At 46.3% G+C, this 25,375-nt stretch overlaps 1 protein-coding gene across 12 annotated transcripts in view; it reads right to left on the reverse strand.

Annotated features, from left to right (window-relative positions):
* The window catches only part of MGRN1 (mahogunin ring finger 1), a 59,075-nt gene extending 35,436 nt beyond the window's left edge, over positions 1-23,639 (reverse strand). For 11 of the 12 annotated variants that reach the window (XM_026065247.1, XM_026065246.1, XM_026065245.1 and 8 more), the window contains exons 1-4: positions 23,566-23,635; positions 17,653-17,771; positions 14,462-14,550; positions 8,214-8,360 (exon numbers count right to left, since the gene is read on the reverse strand). In XM_026065247.1, coding sequence (XP_025921032.1) covers positions 8,214-8,360; positions 14,462-14,550; positions 17,653-17,771; positions 23,566-23,620 — 410 coding nt within the window. In that variant the 5' untranslated portion in view covers positions 23,621-23,635. Of the gene's footprint in view, positions 1-8,213; positions 8,361-14,461; positions 14,551-17,652; positions 17,772-23,565 lie in introns of all 12 variants that reach the window. The other variant, XM_026065243.1, reaches the window with a different exon arrangement.
* Between the last annotated feature and the right edge of the window lie 1,736 nt (positions 23,640-25,375).

A 25,375-nucleotide genomic window follows, 5' to 3' on the forward strand; every position in this document is an offset into this window, starting at 1 on the left:
CCATTCACGATTTTTTTTTTTAAACCTGTGTGTTTGCTCAAGTACCACTGACAGCTGTGAGAATCACCAGCAATGCCAAGGACCACACTACTGACCGCAGGAGCAACGCCAGCTTTGTCCTCAGGATTCATGCAACCCACCTCCTCCTCTGAACTCTTTAATACATCTTTACTCTCACAAAGCAGAGCTTACACCCCATACTGACTGCTTCCTCCCCCATCCCAAACCATTCCACCTCCCAAACCCAGGAGAGAACTGGCAGATGAGAAGTCAGCATGAGCACATCACAACGATTTTGAGAGAACAGGAGACAAACCAAAATTATCATCCCAGTCTCACCCCTCCACCACCAGCTGGGAAGCATTCACTGCCTGCGTGGAGGAAATCAGCCCATGGCTCAAGCAGGCTCCTCTGTGTTTGCCACCCAGACTTGCTTCTGGGGACCTGTGGAGCGTAAGTAGCTCCCAAACCACTGGCAGCATGCTGCTGTTTGGGAGCCTCTGGCCAAGCTGAGTTAAGCTTCTGTTGCTACATGCTCACTGGAGATGCTACAAGAACATGTGGGGGTGCTTCCCCTTCTCGCTCATCCCTAGATCACAGCCTGGGGAAGTTTTCAACAGCTCATGCAGACTTCTTCACTGCTGCCTCCCTCAYGCTTAAGAACTGCTCAGCTCCACCTGGCACTGTGGCTACCTTAAACAGTCAAAAAAAAAAAAAAAAAAGTGTTGCTGTCACCACAAGCATGCTGAGACCCCTGATTGAGAAGCACCAAGCACAGGATCCTAGGCAATGTGCCGCAGAGCTGTGCAGAACACTGTCCAGACCCCATTCCCCAGAGAAAAGCACGTGAGGAAAAGCAGGGTGCACATAGCAATGCTGCCCCAAGGCACCATTTTTGGTTACAAACAGCTGGGAGACAGTGTGCGCTTTGAAGAGCCTGTGGACAACAGTGCTGCTTTGCTTAGTACAACCACGCACACTGCACGGCAACTTGCAGCAAACTGAAGACAAACTAGGGTTATGGAAGAGCCACACAGGAGCTTTAGAGGGTGCTCAGGAAGCAACTCTTCCATCGCTCTAGGCAGCGATTCAGTGTGGATGCCCGGCAGGCTCCATATCCTCTTACAGGTAGGGAGCCGGTCATGGTCTGTTGATGTTCAAAGGGGCTAGGAGCTGGTGTGGAGCAAGCACATTGGCCTCTTGCTCTTCCATCTGCGCATTCCCCTTTCATTTTAGGGCCAGAATCTGATAGGTCAGCTTTTGGGGAAGGGGGAAGTTGAACAAGTATCCCAAATAAAAATGCTAAAAAAAAAAAAAGCTAAAAAAAAAAAAAAAGCTACCAAAAGGCCGTAGTCCTGGGTCTCAGTCAGTTAGGCAAGATCCAGTCCAAAGAGACACCCACGCAGAGTTTGGAGGTTAACCGGGTGCTAAGTTGCTGTATTACAGCGCCTGACACGCTCTCCTTCCTCCTCCCTTGCTTTCTCGCAGGATAGGTTTTCCACTTGGACGAGGGAGAAACAAGCAGCTTATCGCGCAACTGAAAACCTGCCGTCCACATCCCATTCCAACACATGCAAAGGTCTAACTTCAGCTGCTGAACTTACTGCAGAAAGAGCTGCGCTCATGACTCTGATCAATGCTTCAAAGTTGGCCAGTTACACAACAGCTACAGAGAGGCGCAAAAGGGCCAGAACTCTTATTAAAGACAGAGGATTTGTCTGTTCGATGAAATACATAAAATTTAGCTTTCCAGCATGTGAACTTTACACACTACAGCAGTCCCTTGGGGACTGCTGTCTGCATGGATCAAAGCAGGCTTTGGCTGTAAAGACGACTTGTGCCTAGCAGAAAACAGCACTTGCCTCTGATTTCTTCACACAGAAGAAATCTCTCTGCACAAAGAATTCAAATTAATCAGAGCCCACAGCCAAAAGCAGCAAGAGCACCTTTCAAAGGCCCTGAACAGACAGAGGCTATTAAATAACCAAAGGAATATCCAAGTGCCTCTGTCTCTGCTATGCAAGTTTTAGTGAAAACAGCCATGCACGGAGCTACACATTTCATTTGGATTTCATTTGGTGAACCAACTATTCAAATTTCCACATGCAGACAGAATATACARTCTATTTCAGTGTCATGTCCACCGTCAGCTCAAATGACTGTGGTCGGAAGCTTGCATTGAGCTTAGCAGGCATTGCAAAACAAACAAGGAAATGAGATTTAATAAACCATTCCAGTACAGCCATACGTGCATCAGCAACACAAACAATACAGTCTTGCAAAGGACAACAGGAGCAGAGCAAAACTGACCTCTTTTCACTGTGTTTTCACTTTATAACGAGGAAAAAGTTTGGCAACATTACTAGAAGGAGGAAGAGTATCTCTTCTGTCTGAAGAGCACATGAAGAGGAAGATCTTTTGGACAGCAAAACTCCGACCTCTCATGTCATGTTTATCATTAGCTCCTGATCTGCCCGGATCGCTCACATCTTCAGAGTGTTTGGCTGAGTTTTAAACGCTTCCAGCTACAGGACTTGTCTGCACTTTTTCCCCCGAGGAAACAACCACTGCTGTCATGTTATAACTAAGAAATCCTTCCTGCTAGTCAGCAAGATACCTGCAGCTGGAAAATCCCTGGGGGCTCTCCCAGATAGTAGTGTGGATCAAGGCTTTTGCCAGAGAAGGAAAGGATACATTCATAGACACACACAGAAATAGAATACAAACATCTTAGCAGCCTCTTCCAAAACACATAAAAACATACCTATCTCTTAAAACAGAGAAATGTCAGGGTACCAGCACATGAACCGGCTCTGCAGGGGAAGGCAGGCTGTGAGCTGTAAGCCCTTCACTTATTCTATAGGAACTGCGAAGGAGTACCGTTGGCCCGGCAAGGGAAATGTGAGGCAGAGTATCCTCTCATTTATCCGGGGAAAATCACGTGTTTATGGGCAGTTGCTACCAAGCACCCAACGTACAGCTCACACACCTGTATGCTATGGCTAAGCTAGGACCATCCTGGTCACCCATCACCCAACCCTTGCATACACATCACCTCTCTGGCCAGCCCTAAACCTCTGCACACCAGAATCCTCCAAGCACAACGAAGGCAACCATTCACCAATCCCCCAGCCCTAAAGTAGCCTTCTGAGCCAACAGCCCAGGCTCTGTCCCAACATATCTCCTGCTGGGGACCCCATCTCTGCCTGGCTGGCTCCCAGAAGAACAGGCCACAAGTCTCCAGAGCCCCTTCACCTCAAATGCCGCCAGGGCTTCCCTTCGCTAGCCTCCATCATGTGTTTGCTCCCCACATGTCCCCCAAGGAGCTAACTCTCCGTCTCATGGCCCAGCACCCCAGAGCCTGCTCCCTAGTCCACCTTGGCCAAGTCTACGTTACCAGCACCGGCCGAGTCAGCAGCATCCTCATCCCTCTTTCATCCGAGATGGCCAAACCCTTCCTTACTGCGCCTGCCGATCGCCTCTACTGCAGGCACGGAGTTGCATCTCTGGCTAATCTTAAAACCCAGTCAGCAGCACACTTTCCGACTGGAAACTCCTCTCCGTTTTGAGGCTGTTGGGTAGCGCTTTGCCTCGGTGACACTGAGCGACAAGGCTTGGCCTCCCAGGTGAGCAGTCAAGCGGCTACCGTGGGGTCCGCAGCCAGGCTCTTCTCTGCTTTCTACTCAGCTGAAGGGAAGCCAAAGCCAAAGAAAAGGCTAACACTCACACAAGGACAAACTAAGCAGAGCCGATCCCTCTGAGCCCATCAGATTTCAGACTAATCCCGAGACCATGGCCACTGCTAACCAGAGATGTGAGCAGAGCCTCAGGGAAGGCTCTGTGCCAAAGCACGTTGACCGGGCACATGCTGAATGAGGCTAACAGGCGTCTCGAGCTGTTCGGAGGCAGGTCACCCCCAGTTCTGTGCCGTTGAAGAGACTCTGCACACATGCAGCACTCTGGTCTCTTTTCTACTTCGGGTAATGCACCAGCTGCTCCTCCAAGAACTAACGTGTTTTATTTTAAAGTCTTTAGGCTCACCGCAAGGCAAAAAATATTCAGGTGGCCAGAGCAGCAGATACCTGCTTCTGCAGATATCAGCACCAGGCAGTGTTGGGTACTTGCCCGAGGCAGGAGGTTGCAGAAGGGAAGGCAGCTCCACCATCACCAGCAGCCACACGTTTGCTTTCAACTGTAGCCGGCCAGCAAAGTGTGGAGAACAACGGTGGTGAYGCAGCTAACAGCGAAACTCGGAGCTCAGCAGCTCAGGGCAAGAGGCAGACAGCAGTTGGGTGCTCTGCGTTCCCAAGATCTCGGCTGGGAAACAGCATAGCTGAATAAACCTCCCAGYGCAATTACCTGGGACAGTCTGCCGAATGCTCCTTTGAGACAGTTGGYACAGGCAGCACAGGCCTACGCTGACAAAAGCCACCAGCTTTTAAATGGAGCCCAAGCAATTCTGCGAGGAGGCTTCCCTCTTGCAGAGGGAAACACTTCCCTTTGGTCACAGGGACCGGTTAATCCCAAAGACAGGCACACACCAAGCAAGCCCACGGGAGCGCTGCRATTCTCAGATGAGCAGAGGCTCCACGACAAGCAATGCCTCCACGCCACCGGAGAGCCCCCTCTCCTCCTCCCACCCCAAATGTCACAAAGGTAAGGCTATTCCAGGCGGGAGTTTCACATAAGCAGGAACGCTGATACTCTCAGGATCATGAGGCAGGTCTTTCAGCAGAGAAGCAGGACAAACTTGTTCAGCACTTTTAAGGAGCCATGCTGCAGGCTGGGTACTAGGAGGAAATTTCTGCCTTTGACAACGGTCCAGAAAGTTTCTCCCGTTTTAGGAATTAGCATCTATTTAAAAGAGTGGAAAAAAAAAGGGGGGATATTTTGCTTTAAAGAAAGTCTTCTTCCCAATCAAGTGCTGGATTCTGCATTTGAAAAAGGTTTGAATTTTTAATTTATATACAGAACAGCTGTTGCTCATGCTTGCTCCTTGAATGTAGATGTTACCGCCGAAAAAAATAATCGAGAAAACGAAAAAACTACCAGCCGAGGCAGGGGGATGATACATTCCAATTAGTGCACTAAAAATGCAGCCCTCTCCATTTAGAGCTCTAAGAATGCAGCCCAGATTTTTTTTTCCACCAGAACTTGAAAAGAATAAATCAAAGTAATTATAGCACTGCCCTTTCAGAATTGCTTTGCAAAGCTGAAATCAGAGCTTCAAAAGGTTTTTACTAGCAGCCAGCAAATCCAGAGAAGCCTACTTCAGGCAGCTGCACTAGCCCCAAGACGTGCTTCATGAGCCACTTCCACATGGAAAAATAGCCTGGGTTGAGTTAAAGCAGCTTATGAAGTCTATATTCATATCTCACTTCCCCCAGCCCTTATTACCTACCACATTTGCATGAAATCAGGATCATGCCTTCCGAAAAGTTCACTGGCTACTGGTGCAGACCCCCCCGCATACTTATATAACATTTATTGTCCAAGAACTTCAGAGCAGAGATGGACAGATCATCATTCCTGTATTATGGGGAAATTAAAGTAGGATTTACTAAGTAAAAGGMCAAGTGATGGAAGCAAGAGCAGAACCTGAGTGCTTTGACTTTCAACAGAAAGGCTTACCGCACTGATGGGGATTGCTGCCACCATAACGGAGCAGCACAGTATCGTCAAGCATATTTAGTTAGCAAGGTAACGACTGCTGACTACAGATCCTGGTTTCATGCTGAGGTAGTCAGGGTTCATGAACACAGGCTGCTTCTCAGCCAGCTGAGCAGAGATCCATGTCAATGAACCATGGACAGGGTGGATAAAACACTGCATATTTTAAAAACACTTTTCTCTAAAGTTGAAAGTTATGTTAACCTTCAGTAACTCCATCTAGAAATTGTTCAAATTAAATTTAAAAAGTAATCAGGTAGTTCATATCTGCTGCATAAGCTTCAAAGAACAGGCAACGGAACTGGTGACAGCCACTGGCTCAGCGCATGGCACCAAATTTCAGTAAACCACACTCTTCAGTGAGGCAGAAACTGCCTTTTCCTCCTCCAGTCAACAAATAGAGTTCTGAGAGGAGAGAGCTGCTAGTTACAGAAGACTGAAAACACATTGTGTCCAGAAACAATTAGTTCTATTCAATAGCTATAATGTTTCCATTAAACAATCACTACTAAAGGCAAAACTTGTCCTATTAGTCTCTTAAGAGTCCAGTATAGCGTAGTTTAACCAATATCGTTAAACTGCTGGTCTTGGGTTTTTAAGTTGTATTTCAATCCCAACACAGTTTGGTTCAAGATATGGGTTTAAAAAATTAATCTTAAAAGGAAAGAAATATTTTTTGTCATTATAATTTAATCAAATGCACAACTAAGAGTCCGAATACATTTTAAACTAAATGCATATTTTTGTAGTTATGCTCTTTGCAAAAAGAAGTACAAAGTTTGATATGAAGTTATACTGAGTTGTAAATTGAGACGTTTAGTTGTTACCAACAAGGGACAAACAAATTATCCTTCAAGATAAGCTAAACAGTAAATACGCAAAACAAGATTAAGTCAATGATTTAAAACAAGACTTGCTGATTTAAGCCAGAGCTGAAGTCTGGCAATGTAAATACATCCACCCTGGCCATAGAGACTCTCCGTTCTCCCCATTAGCCCACAGATGGTTTCTTTTTAGGTCAAAAACAAGGAATGCTCTGCAGGGCAGCACAAGGGAAGCTGGCTACCTGTCCATGTTGTACCTGTATTAGGAAAAGAGGACTTCAATCTCCAAGGCTGCCATTCCAGCACCTTCACTAGCACTAAATTCACAGGAAACCTAAGGACCTAAGAGACAGAACATGGAAACTTTATCAGGATTTCTACAACATCCTCCTCCATACAGCTGTTTGTCAAGAGGTATTCTTCAACTGTTTAAAAGGAGATAATCTATTACCTCCCCCAAAGTAAAGACAGCCACAGACTTCAACAGAAGAAGAGATGAGCCTAAACCAAAACCCTGGATCAGGATATCCTCCAGTTTGGAGAAACGCACATCTGGATGGGAGCATTGAGCTTGTCTCATTTCTAAAAATAAACTATTCAYTGATCATTAGTGGGATGTTTCTACTTTGCCTAAAACTCTCAAGTCATTTTATGATTTGCTATACGTATTTCTCCCTGATGAAACCTCTGCAGACAACTTAAAGCATAAGTTAACCCTCAAATCAAGAGCACCACTGCAGAAGCACTCAGTGCTGCATAGAGCTGCCGATTGGCCAAAAACCTGTAGTAAGGGACTCCAAGAGCTTCTGCAGCCTGAAGGTTCATTTATCCATAGAAGAAAAAAGAATTCTTTGTCTCCGTGGTCACTGGAAGCCTGCAGTTATGTACCAGCAGCTCACATGTGTACCTAATTCCCATGGGGAACAGCAAGTTTCAGGCACCCTAACTCTTAATACAGAGAGGAAACCTTTTGTAGTTTTAAGGGATATAATGCTGATTGGAATAGTTTAAATGTGCTGATTTAGACAGAACTGTATGATAGGCTTTGAAATCTGTCTGGATGCACTATTAGCATAGATGAGGAAGACTCTGATCCCATGGATCACACTTTGACCATTCTTTCCGCAGCTAACCAAAGGTTAATGTGTACCTGGCAGGAAACAAGCAGACAGGGATTTACAGGGCAGTAAATCCCTCTGACAGCCATCTCCCAATAGCCTGTTTTGAGATGGTCATTTACCCCAGAAGGGGCTTTGAGTTAGCCTCAATTCCACACAGAGCCGCTATGTAAATCTCAACCTGGAACTTTACTTTGCTGGCCCATGCTCCCATCACAGGGACCACACAGAAATCCAGTGAACTGGGTGATCTGGAAAAACAAAGGTGGTATTGGGGAGAGGTTTGCTTTTACCTTCGTAGAACATCTCACTGACAAAGCGTACAGCTTTAAGTTCCTCTCCTTTGTCGCACACAGAATGGTTTCCCTACACACAAAAAACAAACCAAAGAGGGAACAAGAGAGGAAGGTGGCTATATGGGGGAGGGAAGTGAAAGTAATAGTCAAAGCTATCAGAATATATAAAATAAAACAGAAAAAGATTTTCCTCTCCACCATCTGCCGCAGCACTGCCTTCAGGGGTGATTAATGAGATGTTTCAGAGAGGCACACCACCTGAGAACGCCTGTGCCCCTCCAAGYGCCCACGAGCCCAGGACTTACACCGCCATGCCACCGACAAACTCCTCCGTAGCTTGGCAGTAGATTGTGATGGCAACACGGGCATCTGCATCAAACGTGAACTCCAGGCTGTACAGGACTTTCTGCTTCCCGTTCTCCTCAGTAGGACTGTCAACATCATCTTTATATCTGAAAGACAATGCCAGAGAATTAGAACACATATTTATGAAATATTTATTAGTCATCAGGTCACTCAAAGTCGGGGCAAAAGTACTCCCTTCAATCCAAGTGTTCTGAGCAAGCAAGACATCATGGGCTTTCACAATGCCCAGGAGATTTCCGTTCTTCCCTCTGAGGAAGGTTCCTCCAAAATTTATCTGAAATTATGAAACTGAATTATGCAGCAACGCTGTTTAGGTCTCACCCAGTCTTGCAGTGTCAGGGCATGGAAAGAGCCAAGAAGTTGAACTCTCAGATGTTGATCCTTTAGGAGGGGAAACATTCTCCCTCCCTCTAAGTGTTTGCATTACGCTCAGTATGTAGGCTAAAAACAATCCTGCATGGGCCTGAAAAATCCAAAGCCTGATTCTTTTTAGCTGTACAAATGAAATAGTGAGGAGTTTCAGGTGCATGACAGGCAAAAAGTAAGGTGTCTGTAATCCAAAGAACTCCTAAAGCTCAGCAAAAGGTACCTCCAGTATTACATGGAAGATGATATTCAGATTAGAAAGCACCCAAATAAAGGGATTTCAAATAACTTTAAGCATACAAACCACTGACCAAACGCTTGACGCTGCTAATGACTGAAGCTTGCACATATTTATAATATGAATGAAAACTAACACATTCAGCAGTGTAACAGAGGCATGATAACCAGGAGAATGAATCTATAAGGTTTTTCAATGAATATAAAGAGGAGTCATAACTTCGATTTGGGCTACTGGACAGCTGGACCCCACTGTGTGATAGCTGATCACCACTGCACAGTATTACGTTTTCTCCCTCTTTCCTGGAAAAAGGCAGGCAACAAATCCAGTGAGACGAGTGGAACGAGACAGGTTCTAGGTCAGTGAGCCCCTGGATAAGCAGTGAGTTATGGAGTGCCAAGAGCGACCAAGGGGACAGACAGAACCTGGAACAAGCAACCAACACAGCACACCATGAGAAGAGCTCCCCTGCCTTGAAGCGCTCAGGGACAGATAGAAAGGACACARTACGATGGCCGAGCAGAAGCAGATTCTCTCATGTAAATTCAAATCCCTCCCTAATCCCGTAACTATGGGTACCGCAGTTCACATGCGGCACAGGACTGGTGAATGCAGCAGGTTGCCTTTCAGCCGGGTACAATGACACTGGCTTTGCTGCCCAGGCCCAGTCTAATGTGTCTTCCAGTATTACCTTAATTGCCAGGAGGCCTGGGTCAAAGCCAGGCAGCTAAACTCTTCAAAGGAAAGCCTGGCACCATCTCCCACTTCACAGTATCAGAAGGCCTCTCCCTTCATTAAACAGCCTCAAGGAACATGCTGTGCTATTGAAAATACTCAAAAATGAGCTAGACACACCTCTATAATTCAAACTAAAAATTGTCACGGGAACCCATATTTACCAAGTTCACCAAGATGCAATACCCGCTGCCTAGCTGAGAGGGTCACAGCGTGAATTCTGCTTAACAACATGCTGAATGAGAACGAAACGTTCAGCTTCGGTGATTCAATATAGAAGGYACAAAATAAAGTTTAAGAGCAGTATAATCATACTTGTACTAATGTAACCTTAGTGAATCGGTAGCACTATGGCGTACATTGCATTCCTGTCTGGAGGACCTTCCGAGACCTCCAAACAAGACTTTTGCCAGAGGCTCACCTAGGTCAGAACAGTAACACAAGCTCAAATACACCCAACACGCTAGGATAAAAAGAACAAAATCCAGAAGCTGACTGTCTTAACGGCTGCAGCAACCTGTATACAATAGTCAGAATAGAACAAGATGGTATTTTCACACAGAGGGTAGCGGCGCTTGAAAGAATAAAATCATGGCACGTCAAGGCTGTAAATGTGAAACGCTCTAGCCAGCTTGGCAGGTTTTCCTAAAGAACATGGGTGTAGTCTCAACATTTTGCGAAGGACTGACCCAAGGAGACAGAAGGCCACAATCCGTTCAAGCGTTGTTTGGGCCCAGAGGGAGCAACAACAACAGCTTCTGCAAATTACCTCTTGTCACACTGCCCTCCGTTGACCTGAGGCAGGCAGCGAAGGACGTAGGTTCATAGATCTATATTTGTTCCGTATAGGTAGGTATTAAAATAGAGATGCCTGGCCTATATGTGAGTCACAGCTCAGCAGCTTTGCACTGAGAGATCTAGATACCCATAACAAGGTGGGAGACCTGGTGGAGGGCTGGTCACATAAAAGCAATATGTCAACAGTAAAACCATTGGCTTTTTTGTCTTTCAGGAAAATCATATAGAGCATACGGGTTCCCAGATCACCCTCTAGCTCCCAACCCCACCTCTGGATCTCCCTGCCAGCATTCAGAACCTGCTCCCAAACTTTCAAGAAAAAAAAAAGGGGGGGGGGTTAAACCTAGACTAGATACATCTGGTAACCACTGGATGGTCACAATAAACTTCTATGCCTGGAGAGAAGTTTTCTGGAAGCTGCTTCTGCTACAGAGAAGGAGAGCCAGAGCCCTGCGTGCCTGGGAGCAGCGACACTGGAGCAAGGAGCAAAGTACATGTGTCCGAACGCTGCCAAGCACAGCAAGGCTGTGTACACACCTCCCTATCGTAACAGGCCTGCTGCTGGGGTAAATAAAACGTCTGCCCTACAACGAGTTCTGGTGAGAAAAGATTGCACAGGTGGCTATGCCTGTTGGTTGCGGGACCAAGGGACAAGCGAGGACTACTTTGATGCATACTTTGAGAGGCACAGAGACGTCTCGTATTCCACCTTATGGAGCAGGAATGGTGGGATTTAACTTCAGGGGAGTAGCAAGATAAAGCCACCCGCTTTGCATTCCTTCCATCGTTGCAACGGACGTGGCAGACGAGGAGGTGGTTCGGCAGTTGACAAGAGCTCTTCTGTGTCCAGATGCACTTGAAGGTTACAGTGTACATTTAGTGAAGCCTTACAGTGCTGAGAAGTGGCCACAGACGCATGCACAAATTTAGCACTCAGTGACCGTGCTAGGTGTGCCTTTTGGTCACGCGCACAAGTTAATCGCGTAGCCATCGCTATCACATACACAGAGCAAAAGAGACTGGCCACCTTTGAGAACAAACAGCTGATCCAAAGTTATGATGAGAATGGCAAAGCAGGATGACTAAGGGAGCTGAGGCCACTTGGTCTGACATCAATTCTGGGTAAAACAATGGAAATACTGGAACTTTGTGTTTGTCTGTTAAAGAATTAAAAGGTAAAAATTATAATTAACAGCAGCCATGACAATTTTACAGAAATACGTCTAGTTGAACCTGATTTCATCCTTTGAAGCGACGAAAAAGTCTGACCAACAGCTTAGTAGACATGCAGGATAAATTTTAAGTATTGCTCAACTTAGTATCAAGAGATATTTGGATAAATGCATTACAACGGTGCTAGGGCAGACAATAAGTGAAGTAAGAATTGGCTGACATCTCAATCAACATTTGCTTTTGGGGGAATTCCAACTAGGGAAGCCTCCCTTTAATGAGAGGTTCTGCAAAGATCTGTATGCCGTTTAACGCTATTCAGCGCCACAGAGCATGTGGTCCCAGCACCCCCAGCATCACCAGCATCACTGCCTCCACTGCAGGATGAACCGTTCCAAGGACCAAGATCAGCCCTGCTGTGCTGAAGAACATGGCTTGGTGAGGAAAGAGAAAGGACAGCTCTTCTCTTGCTCACAGCTGTCTCCCCTTAGTCCCCATCATCTTCTCCCCTCTCAGACCTTTGTCCAAGGTGCCTAACAGTCTCAGTACTCTTGGCGATACTGTTGCTACTTTGGACACATTTCCAAGCCACTGCAGTTGCTGACTTCTCCAGCATTTTTGTTCCACGTTGCTCTAAGTCCAAAGCCCATGCTGAGGCAGAGAGGCCGACCCACAGCAGAACTCCGCCATGACACATATCACCTCATGAGTCAATCTTCTTCCTGCAACTGGAAGTGCCCTCAAGGTAGGAGTAAGCAGTCTGCATCAGCCYCATTAGTACTTCAGTGTTGAAAAGAAGCTTCCAATCCAGGGCCAGAAGAGGGGCACAAGAGAGACACAAAGGCATCATTTTCTGTTAACGGTAACAGCAAAGCTCATGCTACCCTCCGAGGTTAACACACAGTCTCATCCTGGCAAGAAATCAAGCTCTCACACAAGGCATCAAAGACTCAGAACTTTAACATCAACATCCACAGGTTTATTGCTTCTCTTCAAAGCTGCTGTAAATATTCAGTATTTGGCAAAGCTCAGAAACATGTCCAGCCAGAGCAGGGCAAAGATCCCAGAGTGGAAATCTCCTCACGTTCCTCCATAAACTTCTACACCCCACGTTATGAATCAACACCCTCCTCACAGGTAAACAGTGAATTTTCAGGTAAACGATCACAGGAAAACCAAAGGCTTTTGGGGACTTTACTGTGAGAACCTACCTTACACCTAGGCACTCAGCTCAACGCCATTTCATCTGGGGAAGGAGGTGGTAAAATAGAGCTTAATTAGTCCTAGAAAGAGTCTGCAAGCCTCAACCATCAATTGCCATTAAGCCAAGCTGGAGAGGACACAAATCGTCTTTTACATGCAAAAAGGGAGAAGGGAAAAGCCTCTAGTCCAGAAAGGCAAAAAAGCACAAGACTCAATGTGCCCTTGGGTCTGCATCAGTATAAAATGAAACAGAACAGTGTCAGCAGTGGTGTCATCAGCAATAACACAGCAGGAGTAACACAAGAAGCCAGGTCACGAGGCAGAGAAAGAGCTGATAGCACTGGGATTTACTGGAATGCAAACCTAGACGTCATCAAGGTGCATGGACACTACGTTCTCCAGCTTTACAACTCTGCTGGGGAGTACAGGGCATGAAATCACAGAAAGCAGAACCACAGAACTGTAAGTACTAAAATCCACTCACTCCTGTATTCACAACAAGCCCTTTCCCAATGGAAAAGCCACTTCCCACTGAGCTTGTGAGAGCACTGTTTATGTGGATTTTTGAAAGGAGACGGAAATACCCTTTCCACCGCAGTCTGGGAAGAAAGCAAGATTTTTTTTCTAGAGAAGTAATACATCCTTTAGCTAAAAAAGCCAGGTAGCATTCAGAACGGTTTACCAAAGGTTACTTCTGAAGAAGCTCTTCCCTCTTTTCCTGTTCAGTCAGTTTTAAAATCACAGGTATTGCTCATTAAAAAAATAAAAATAAATTTTCAGATAAAAACAAACCGAGTTTCAAGTGTTTATGACTCAAATTACTCACGTTATGCCACGCTCCCAGAACCACCTTGGCCAAGAGCTGAAGCTGGCCCCCTGCCAGTACTCCAACCCTGCACACAGATTCAGAGAGAGACTCAAGGATCTTGGAGAAACGCTCTGCCTGGACATCTGCCCAGCTGCTCAGACCAAAACAAAGCACTGTACGCTACGCTGGATCCCTGGACTCCAGGCGTCTGTTTGGAAGAGGGCAGCCACAGGCTCAACTGTTCGCCATTGCATTTAACCCATAACTCATGTTTTTGCAAGTGCTGTTTTCAATCTCAGTGTAAAGCAGTGAAAGGTAATAGATCTCCAAGATTATCCAGACCTCCTTCCTCCACACATGGGACACAAGCCATCTAAAGGCACGCATAGCAGCAAGGATTACACTGCATGTTGGCAGCAGGAGAAACCTGATGCAGTTTCACTCAAGACCAGTCTTCCTGGCCTGGGATTTGCACCAAAATCAACTACTTTCTGACTTTTCCTTGCACAAGAATGCAGAAAGGAATTTGTCTGTAGGGTTTATTGACCTAATACCTTCCACTCACACTAGTGATTCTACGCAAGACCCAAGACCACAGTTTTGTTTACTGCTCTAGTCTGTTTTGCAGAGACAGATATGTCACTGGTCCTGTTTGGAAATACAGATTGCCCAGATCTAGGGAAAAGGAGCACATGAACTACTTGAAAGCTCCAATCACATGACAACACTGAACCTTCTGAACATACCTAGCAGGTATTTCTCCAACACCTTACCAAATTCACAGTTCGGCTCTGGATGCCAGATCACTGGGTTGAGGAAAAAAAGAAGAAAAAAAAAAGAGAGAGACAGTGTTCAGGCAATAATGGTACCTCACAAGACGGAGAGAATCTTTGCGGATATTCACCAAACTTCTCAGTGTCTTCACAGGCTCATGTGGAGCTGGAGTTACATAGGGAAACTGGAACAGAAAAGCAAATAATTGTCTTATTATTATACTAAAACAGGTAGCAGCATGTTACCTTATGCACAATCTACCCAAATCAAGAAACATCCACCTACCTTTAAATGTGCTCATTTCAAGAGCAACCACATGCAACAGTAAGAGAGAATTCTGATCATGATAAATCGAGTGGGTTTGAGTGCAAAGCCTGCTCTGGCCCAGCAASAGTTCATACTGGGAGTACCTGCTTTAAGAAGGGGCACGTGCTCTTTCACTACACTCCGAATTTTCAGCCTAGAAAGCCTTGCTCTCGCAAGTTTTTACTTCCACTAAAGAAACCGCCTCCAGCTTGAACAGAAGAAATGCAGCGCTTTCATGTGTGTTACAGCATGCAACAGTGACCTGAATGCTAATCAGCATGTGAAAGCTCTGGGTTCCCGGAGGAAACCTCTGCTATTCCGAAACAATGGGACAAATGTTCTGGAAAAGAAAAAACAAAACAAAATGGAGGCAGGGATAGGGAGCTCATTCTACTCTACAGCTAGAGACCTTCCTTCACAGATTGTCCTTTAAGTAAAGGACGCTCAACACTTCAGACTGTCTGTAACCCTCTGTACCGGTCACAGACTCTCCACAGGGAAACACAAAGGGAACTGCTTACTTTGGCAACCGTAACCTTTACAGCTGCTGAGCTGCCCGCTGGATATCCCATCTGCTCAGACAAATCCCAAGCTGACACATCCATTCACACAACTGCCAAGTTTGGTAGGTGCTCCGACCGGAAACACAGCCATGCTCCAAGTCATAGCACCAGCAGGACACAAAGATACAGAGCTACAGGACAGGCTTTCAGGCAGAACGTTACTCTGAACGCAACCGGTGACAGTGCCACCTCGTAGCCTAATCAGGGCTGGGCTCCTACAAACATGAATCCACTAGGAGCTCTACAGTAGTTCTGCACAAGCATGACTAACATGGAGCAGAAGTATCAGGCACAACCAACATACACGTCTCCTTATAAAAGGAAAACCTACTAAACAGGTAGCCAAATGCTGCTGCAGCTGAACTTCAGGGTAGTCCTGGGACACAACCCTTCACTGTTGCCCCCTCAGGTTACAGAAACAACTTGTTGGGGCAAGATCCAGAGGCTGAAGGAAAACTTGCTGTTTCCTGACCAACATTAGGAAGCCACAGAAGACCCCATGCCTCAGCCACAGGACAGATATGTCCAAAGGCAGTGGAGAATTCATGGGGTAGCATCAACTACTTTTTCTGCAGTCTGACTGCTCAACACTGTTGTTGCTAGCACTGCTGTACACAGAGCGATCAAGACCTCACTTACTCCAAAGTGAGGACCTGGCCCACTTCCAGAAAGCAGTTTTGCTGCCTTGTGTTCAAGTGTCTTTTCTTGAAGATTAATCAGAGCTGCCAAAGGGCATTAACTTTACATAGGAAGGCTGTGTACCACAACAGCCTCCCTCTCTTAAACCTATTTGGCAAACCTCCCACTGTGTTAATAGCATTCTCACCCACTCCCCTCTGAAGAAACGATGAAACTCAGTGCCAGGATGCCTGCAAGAAAACCCGGGCCGAGACATGCAGACAATTTGACTTTGAGATTGCCAGGCGAGTCCTACAGCCACAGGCACCCAGGACAGTTAGGTAACAACTGCATCTTCTGCTTTCGCTGGAATGCTGGGCAGCTGGCAGTCTCACTATACCCGGGCGAAGGAGAAGAGGCCAGCTTTAAGCCACTGTCCTGCATGGGCCCCGTATGCAGCCGTGGCAAAGCGTGTCCTGCGAGCGTCCCCATACCTGCACAGGATCATTACGCCCAGAACAATTTCCAAGTCCCTCTTTCCTAATCTTGTTGCTTATCTGCCCTTTCTGCCCAGCTGGAGCTCTCTGGATTCTCAGTTATCCTCCCCTGCAGAGTTCTGTTATCCAACTGTGGTGCTGCGAAGAGCAATGGCACAGCCTGAGAATAACTCAGAGGAGAGAATATGCTCAAGAAGCCTGCTTGACAACAGTCCAGACTCAAACATCAAGTCATTCTGTCTTGGTTTCCTCTACCTGTAAAACAGGGATAATATCAAACTGCCTCTGAATGCTACTGGCATGAATTAATTAACATTCACGGCTTTTTTGAAGATGAGAACCACTACATCATTTTTCTTTTTCATGTATTTGAAGCTGCAGAAGCTGCTAGGAAAATAGCTGGCAAAGCAAGCACCTCCCTCCCCTTTCCTCTCCAGCACTCAGAAAGCATCTCTAAACACCTCTTACTCTGTTACCTTTTGGTCTTTCTAAGCAGTTCTGAGATGCAGGAGAGATCCAAGAGAACACTTGCATAAAACCCCAAAGTCAAAACTCCATCCCTCATATCAGTGTTATCTCCTGTTCGTACCAAAAGAACAAGCCAATCTCTGGAGCAGGCAGCTTTTCACAGCCTCATAAGACATCTGAGAGCCCAAAAGTACCTCCATGTTCCAACCGGGAAAACTAAAGAAGAGACTTTATGAGAAGCCCACCCAGGTCACAAAGCAAACAACAGCCGAGACAGAATGGGTATGTCCACAGCAAGTATCAAGGTCTATCTTAACGCTGCCCTAAACCCATACAGACCAATCATTTATACGGAGAACACCATGGATTGAACATTGGCAGGAATCCAGCCAGTGTGTCCAGGAGCCCTATGAAGTTCAGGGTCTGGCAGCAAGTCTGCTTCCCAGTCTCCTTATCTCTGCAGCATGTTTGAAGCTTGCTTAGCCAGGCAAGTCTCATGCAGGAAGTCCATCAGAATTAGCCCCACAAATCTGTGCTCCTGAAGCCCTGCCCTTCTTCCCCCACTTCCTTTTCCTTCTGCCCCAAGTGAAAATAAGCCTAGAAAGGGAGAACGTCACTTCTCAGAAAACTTTGCTTACATCTGATTAGCTAGTGTGGCCTGCAAGCTGTGATATGGRGTGAGGGAAGGTTCCTGAACCTCACACTGGGATGACTTTCCCCAAGCAGTAACAGCCCCTTAGCTCTGTGCCCTTGTCCAGCACAAGCCTTACAGCAAGACTTTGCAATAAAGACAGAAAAAAAGAAGTGTAAAATTGTCAGAACAGAGGAACTTGCCTGAACAGGTCTATTCCCAAGGAAGTTTAGATCCATGTTCTCCCCAAAAAGGTAGCCCTCAGGGTGAGGGGTGTCAAACTTCTCGCCTCCCATAAAGAAGTGACTTGCAAAGTAGTTTCCTGGAAAAAAAAAACACAAGAAACCAAAGAAATCTAAATGAGTGCATCCTAGCGAATGGCTGGTTTGTGCAGGTTTTAAATTATAGTGTAGAAGAGTGTAAGATGCAGAAGATACTTGCTAGTACACTCCTTCCCTGTACTACCCAGGGCCATTGCCAACAGCAGAAGCAGAAAAAAAAATACTAGAATAAGTCATTACAGTGGAGATAATTCCATTTTAACTTGTATTCTAGAAAGGAGACAGGTAAAAGTCAGAGTTGGTTCTTCCCAATATTGCTCAATTCTGACGGATTTTTCCCCCTTTCTCCAGCTTCAGGTGTGAAGTCTAGTCCCACAAACACCATCTACCTGGTCTACCAGAGGACACGACTTCTTTCCACTCAACAATCCTGAGTCCTGCACAGCCAGAGGGAGTTTCTTTGGGCAACATTTGCTCTCCCTCCCCTCTTTCACTCCCATATTCCAGGGTTGAAGCCACATGAAACCTTTACGTTGGGTGCTGGAGACAACACGCCCAGATGCTGAATTGATTAAACACAGATGGTTCCAAATGCAGAAACAGAGAAGGCTTTAAGAGATAAATCCTGGGACTGATCAAACTTAACTTCAGCTCAAGCTTAACTTCAACCACGGACTTGTTTCATTCACCTTCACGGTGTTGCACTGAGGGTACAAATTTCAGGAGACTAAGTGTGCGCAAGATCATTGGGATTCTGGAGTGCAGAATTATCTAGATTAACTGCAAGGTCAAATTGAATCTGTTTGGTTGTATGAGAACACTACGGATGTAGCTTCTTCCTAGGAACCAGCCACTTTGGGAAACCGCTCTCACATATGGATTTTACAGAGTTACGGAGAAATAAGAATCAGGACAGAACTAAAAAGCCCCATCTAAGTCATTTTTTTCTTGAAGTTTCAGAGTGGGCATTTTTCATGTGCATATTGAAATGAGTGAGCCAAATATACATTCACTTCTCTAGGTGCAATGAACAGACAGCATAAAGGGTTGTTTTTTTTTTTTTTTTTAAAAGAGTTCCTACAGAAGCAGTAAATAATCATCTGAAGGGTTACAGAAACATTATTTGGGCAGGATTTCAGGCCCTCTAGCTGGGAGCAAGCATGATTTACTCTGAAATGAAAGGGCTTTCATAAATGGGTCTGCTTTTTCCATTTGTTTTTTTTCCTTTATGCTTCAAGAAAGGCTTTTCTTACTCTGCACAGATGGTACCGCTTTAATGACGAGTGTTCTCCATTGCTGAGCTCAGCTTACAAGCATCCAGATGTTTATGTTATACAAACGTGCCCTCCTTTCCAGATACAACAGTCAGCTTCAGCATAGGTCCAGAATCTACCTAGTATCGGGCCCACAGAATAAGCCTAACAAAATCTAGGTGCTCGAGATGACCAGGAACCTTCTCTTACTCCTCCCCAGAAGTAACAAGATAAAAAGCTAATCGGTGAACACTTCTAACAGAGTTAGTTTGATACGGACCCCCCAACTGAGAAATACTGCAGTGGTTTATAGTTAGACCAAGGTTCAGAAAAGAATAAGGAACACTGAGATTCAGGAATTCATTTTATGTGGGTCAAGCAGGATTGTGTTTTGGAGCATTTTATCTGATTAACTGCGAAGAAAACGCCTGTGCAGGATGTCTCAGAATTGCAGCAGCTGCTTATCTGGGATCAGAGTCAGACAGCTCCCTCTTCACTCTGATTTGGTATTCTGTGAATAAGCCATCTCGGGGTTAGCTTCACCTCACTAAATCCGTATTTATGTGCCATTCACATTCATGTCAGCGCGCACAAAACCCCCCCATGCTCCAAGGAAGCTGTAATCATCATGTCACAGCACTCTCAGTTCACTCTGTGCTGCAAAATAAGAGCGGGGCTTTTTTGCAGAACAATTCTGCATCCTACCCCCAGAGGACTCGTGGGCCCAGCGCGCCAAGATATTCACTGCCCATTGAAACGCAACACTTTCAGAAGGACAGTTATTTAAAAGAACATCACAAAATAGTCTCGCCATCACCTTGGGATGAAAAGGGAGACAGTCTCTCTCATACGACTGGAATGACACAGAGGTGCACAACTAGCGTGTCCAGGGCACTGCCATGTTGTCCTTGCTCCATTAAAATCTGCTTTGGGGATCTCCAAAAATTACAAATTGTCAGGATTTCCCACAACTACACACTGCAACACAGCACCATCTATCTAACTGCAAAGCAGAGCTTCAATTCAGTATTCAGACCAAAGGCTCCTTTCATCATCCTATCAAATCACCTCCCTCAACACGAAGGAGTTTTTCCCCAGAGGTGCCTCCTTCACAAGCATCCACTAGATCCCACCTTGCTTAGACTGTGACATTTAACAAAAAGCAAAGCCCAACCTCAGAAGCGTGGGAGGACGTTGACATTAATACATGCAAGACACTTGGTGATACAGGCTCTGAAACCATCTCTGGGTAGGGGCAGTCAGCTGCACGCTGGATCCCGCCCTGAAGAGAACTGCAGGGATCCGTCTCGACAAACTCACGATACCGTCCGCAGCAGTTAAGAGAAGACGCTCCACTGCAAGCTTTCAGGAACTGGCTGCTAGAAATACACATTACGTTTAGAGCTCTCAACATCAGACCAAAGTCATGCCTCACTCCTCTCCACCACTGTCACAAGCAACTTTGAGGGTTTGCTCAAACTGGAGACAAAACTCTTTAAGTAGAAAGCACTTTTGTAATTATCCCACCAGGGACTAAAAGGAAAGAGAAAGGTCAAGAGGAACAAATGAGGTTTCCTCCTCCTTCACATTTAGTTGCCATGTTGTCTTCTTTCCACACATCTAGCACTAGATTGATAGGATTTTTAGTATCTCCAGAAGGCTTGCATATAAAACCTTTCCATGCATTAAAATCCTGCTGCAGCTCCATCTGTACACTCTATTTCCAACTCCATTACTAACGTTGCTTTAGGCTCTCACCCAGACTACCGTGGCTCTTGAAGCTCGTTCCCACACATCTCGCCAGTCTGTAAAACATCCCTGACCTACCTTAGGCAGGTGTTCCAAGACCAACTTTTACACAGAGCTCCATAACGGTGAATACAGTAGGGAGCTAAGCAGGAAAAAAAAAAAAAAGAATAAAAAAAGAAAGAATAAAAGCAGAAGTCTTTTAATTAACCGTACACAGAACTGGTACAAACAGAAATCAACTGGGAGAATGCACAGACACACTTATGAAGAAATAATCATATGCAAATAACCAAGGAGAGAACATGACAACAAAAGCTAGAGCAAAGAGAAATTGTGTCCTTTAACTAGGTCTTTGCCTTTAACTTTACTCCCCAGAGCAAATCAGCATGAAACCCAGGAAACCATTAAATAAAAGAGAATGAGGATGGGTGACACTGCTGAAGGTAACTGAAGGACGAGCAGCAGATGTAACAGGATACCGCTGCGGTGGAAAACTTTACAGTTGCTGGAAAAACACCACTGGAACATTCAGAATGGCAAAGTCTGACTCATTAGTTTGTCTCACACAAACAAAACTGGAATCTGAGGCTTCTTCAAAGCATCAATGACATGGAACACACTACTTTATACAGCCTAAGACAGGGGTGGGTTTTATTATAAGACACACCGGCGTTAGGCACCAAGCACACTGCTGCAGCCATAACTACCTCTCCATTCTCAAAAAGCAAAAATATCCGTCAAGAGCTCACCTAGCTGAATACTCTGAGTCTAGGAAACTGCCCTTGCTGCACATAAGGTTTAGAGAGCAGGAGACACATTTCCGTGCTGAAATGGAGAGCAAGAACTCCCACTGTCCCAATGTCCATGGACTGTAACCACGCAACCCCAACCTAGCCCTGACCCAGCGGCCCAATCCTGTCCCACACAAACCTAACGCACGGTTGTGATGGAAGAGCGACACACCGCAGGGAGGACCTACAGCAGCCGGGACCACGGGATTCACAACACAGGCAGCTACAGGCTTTTGACCGCTGTCAAAAGGCAAAGCCTTCTGCTGAACACCGGTGACTAGAAAAGAAGCTTTTGTAGGTCAACAGGAGGAAGAGGCTAAACTGGCAAAATCGTGGGGAAATAAGGGGGAAAAAAAAACAAAAAACCTTCATGGCTGTTACGAAGGTGAGTTAAGTCAATGCTTGGGAACAGCCTAACCAGCTCCTGTAGGCATCCAGAGAGGACCTCTCTTCTCACTTCTCCCCTGCACCCTTTCCACTCCGCCCTCTCACAGGTGATCTGYCACTGTGTCACCACAACGCTTTACTCAGCCAGATACCTACCACCACCAATCCCCTGTGCCAAAGGACAGGGTGACAGCATGGTCCTAGAAGCAGCCTGAACCCGTTCAGCCTGAGCGAGCTCTGCAGCTGGAAGAGGTGTCCCTTCCTCACCCCCTCCCCATGGTGCCACCACAAGGGATCACATGGCAAACTGGAATGTGACTCGGAGCTGGGTTAAATATAATCCAGCAGCAAAGAGTAATAAAAATGATTACTTGTGACCCAGGCCTCCAGTCAGATGCTTGTGAAGAAGGTGGGGGAAGACAGGAAGAGAAGGGACAAGTCAAGAGCAGGTGGCAGTGGTTGTCACCAGAGGGGTCGGGCTGAAGTCTCTGCAGAAGCACGGCAGGAGCCATGGAGTCACAGCTCCACCGCGGTTTGCAGGGTGGGTGAGGAACAAGGGCTACACGGGAAGCACAGGGAAGTATTTCTGTTGCAACATGGTCATGGTACACATGACTCATGAGCTGAGAGCCATGGCCAGGATGAGAGACAACCGGGGCTGTCTATTTAAAATTGCTCTTTGATTACAGCATCATTCCCTAACAAAAACGACAACAACAACAAAAAGCAGTTCACTTTCAAAGAGGAATACTCTGCTCTCTTTTTTTTCTCCCAAACGTGGCCAGGGTCCGCAATTCTCTTGCAAGAACTTACTCTGGAGGAGAAAAGCCATCTCAAGGGCACGTGTACCCGGCCCTGCTCCATGCTGCAGATGAGCTCACTGGAACAAGAGACAAGCTGACAAAGGAGCTGCAGAAAACACTGGTGCATTGCTCACTGGTTGCTAAAGCAATAGGGGCATCATGCACCGAGCCTGCATGCAAGAACATGGATTATTGTCTTACTGCTTCCAGCACAGAAGCACAGGGAAGATCATGACTGTTCCTTGTGATTACCCATTTTTTAGCCCATTTCGTGGATGCACTAATTCTTCTGTACCAACTGACAAGACAAACTGGGCCCTTCTCCAACCCCCTTCCAACTGGCCTGGCATCAGCAGTGCCAGCCCAGTCTCCATGAAGCAAACAAGGAAGGTTAAAAGGTACCAGTGAAGAGGGATGAAAGGAAAGGACTGGGTGTCACCTTGCAGCATTTCAGCAGCCTCATCCCCTGCACTCGCTGCAGGAGGAGGAATGCAGCTGACCCGCACCCTGACTCTGGGGGGGGGGGAAATAAGCAGGGCATTTTCAGAGAAGGACTCTTAACTCCAAAACTGCACCCTGCTTGCAACAAAGCTGTTAAATGACCTGCCAACACCTAATTAATAACCTTGGTTCATAAGGACCAAGATAGATTCCACAACAGCCTGCTCCATCTTCCACAGAGCACATGGCTGCCACAGCAATAACCACATCAAAAATCAATAAATGAGAACTGAATATTCATCACAGCCAGCTGCGAGTCAACAAGGTGCCGTCCCTTGGTATGACCTGGTAAGTGACTGTATTTCTTTTTACGGGATGGCTGACATATTGCTTAAATCCCAGCCAGGATACCTGCGAGTCGTGTGTTTACTTCTGCGTAGGACACAACCTCCTTGGAAGGTGGCATATTTGTTCCAGAATGCAACGTTGTGTCCTTCAAAGTGAGGGCACCTGATCAGAGTCGCAGCGGCTTTCCCAGGGACCCACAGGAGGTCAAGAGCTTTTTGTACTTCTTCTCTGCTTGCTTCATGAAATATAACCGTACACTCATTTCTGGTCTTCTTGACTTCTAGCTGTCAGATTTTGCGCAAGTCACGGTCAGTCGTTCCAGCCCCTAGTCAAACATGTTTAGGATTGTAGGACCAGAAGGGACAGTGTCCTTTGCAAACTGAGCAAGCTCCACCTTAAAGAAAGGGGTCTTTTTGCCATCATAACAACCCTTACTGTTCTGATGCTCAGTAACCTGCTTTGAATTACCAGCTTAGAAGTGTTCATGACCTATTCTTCTGCCAAGACTGCGCTTGAACTTAAATAGTCTTCTCCCTTCCTGGAGTCAACTGAATCCTTGTTAGATAAACCTGAAGAAAGCAAAGAGAAAGTTCTAACCTAAACCCAGCATGTTTTCAGAAGGAGCACAGGCAAGTGCAATAGAAAGTTCAGCCATATTAACAAGCATCCAATTGCATCCAAAGCCTATAAAGGAAATGCTTTGCTTTTTTTTTTTTCTTCTTTTTACTAACAGCTTCAAAGCATTAGCTGTTCTGTTTTACAAGCGCCATAACTGGAATGCACTTTGGCAGCATCTAGGTCAACAGACCCCTTCTGCAGTGAATGTGACCATACAAACCAGACCTCAAGTATACGAAGGGTTTCCCTTGACTAGTATATAAAAGCATATTTGCTCAAACCTAACACACCATTAAATTCTAGTCAAGGTAATTACAACACTACAGAAACAACTGGATAATGATTTCAAGGAAGCAGTTTAATGTTCGTTGCCCATGTTAGCAAAAGTTAATCCAGCCAGTATCTAAAATCATGTCTAAGTTTCAACAGAAACAGGCTGCAAGAAAATTGCTAGCAGAGCGCCATGATACAACAGCTACAACTTAGAAGCCAGCTTACGTCCACCCAGTCACCCACACAGGCAAAGCCCACCAGCCAGCCAAGCAGAGTCATGGCACGTCTAGCTGCTGCGTTCCTAGCAGGGACGTTTGTCTTTCCTAGCAGCCCATGAAACTTGTCCTCACCCTCCCAAAAAAGCAGGTGAGATTTCCAAAGAGAGCACCAGCACACAGGAAGAATTTTTCTGGAAAGGCTTCCTCCCTTCCATCTCCTCCACCTCACTCTTCCTGCTGAAGGCACATCTGCAACAAGGCAAGGCGCAGTGACCACAGGACTCCACCTGAGATCTGCCACCCTTTGCAGGTGAGAAGGGGGAACCTGGCTTCCTCCACCACACAGCTCTGAAGACTTCACAGCCAGCAAGTCATCGGACACACGCGTAACTCAAGTCTCCGAGAAAAAGCAACGTTGCGCCTGTCCCTGAGCACGAGCAGACTCAACAAACTGACRCTCTACAAATCCTTTTAGCCTGCCTGGAAAAGCCCTAGCGGAACATAAAGTTGGAAAATTTCCTAAGTGAATTAGGAGAAAAGGGCGTGTGAAGACCCTCTAAACGAGCCGAACCAGGCCAATCCCCACAGCCAGCCCAAGACAAGGTGAGTCACAAGCCCATCCTAACTTCACCCAAGCGTCGCTGCTGACAGCTCTCTTGGAGTGTCTGTTCTCCCCCCGGAGAAGAGCTGCGCCCGGCGGCGCCACCCGCGCGGGGGCTGCGGGGCAGAAGGAGCCTGCAGGAGCCCGGGCCGGCGGGCAGCTC

This window comes from Apteryx rowi, unplaced genomic scaffold, assembly GCF_003343035.1.
Source record: "Apteryx rowi isolate R43461 unplaced genomic scaffold, aptRow1 scaffold_225, whole genome shotgun sequence".
NCBI lineage: Eukaryota > Metazoa > Chordata > Aves > Apterygiformes > Apterygidae > Apteryx > Apteryx rowi.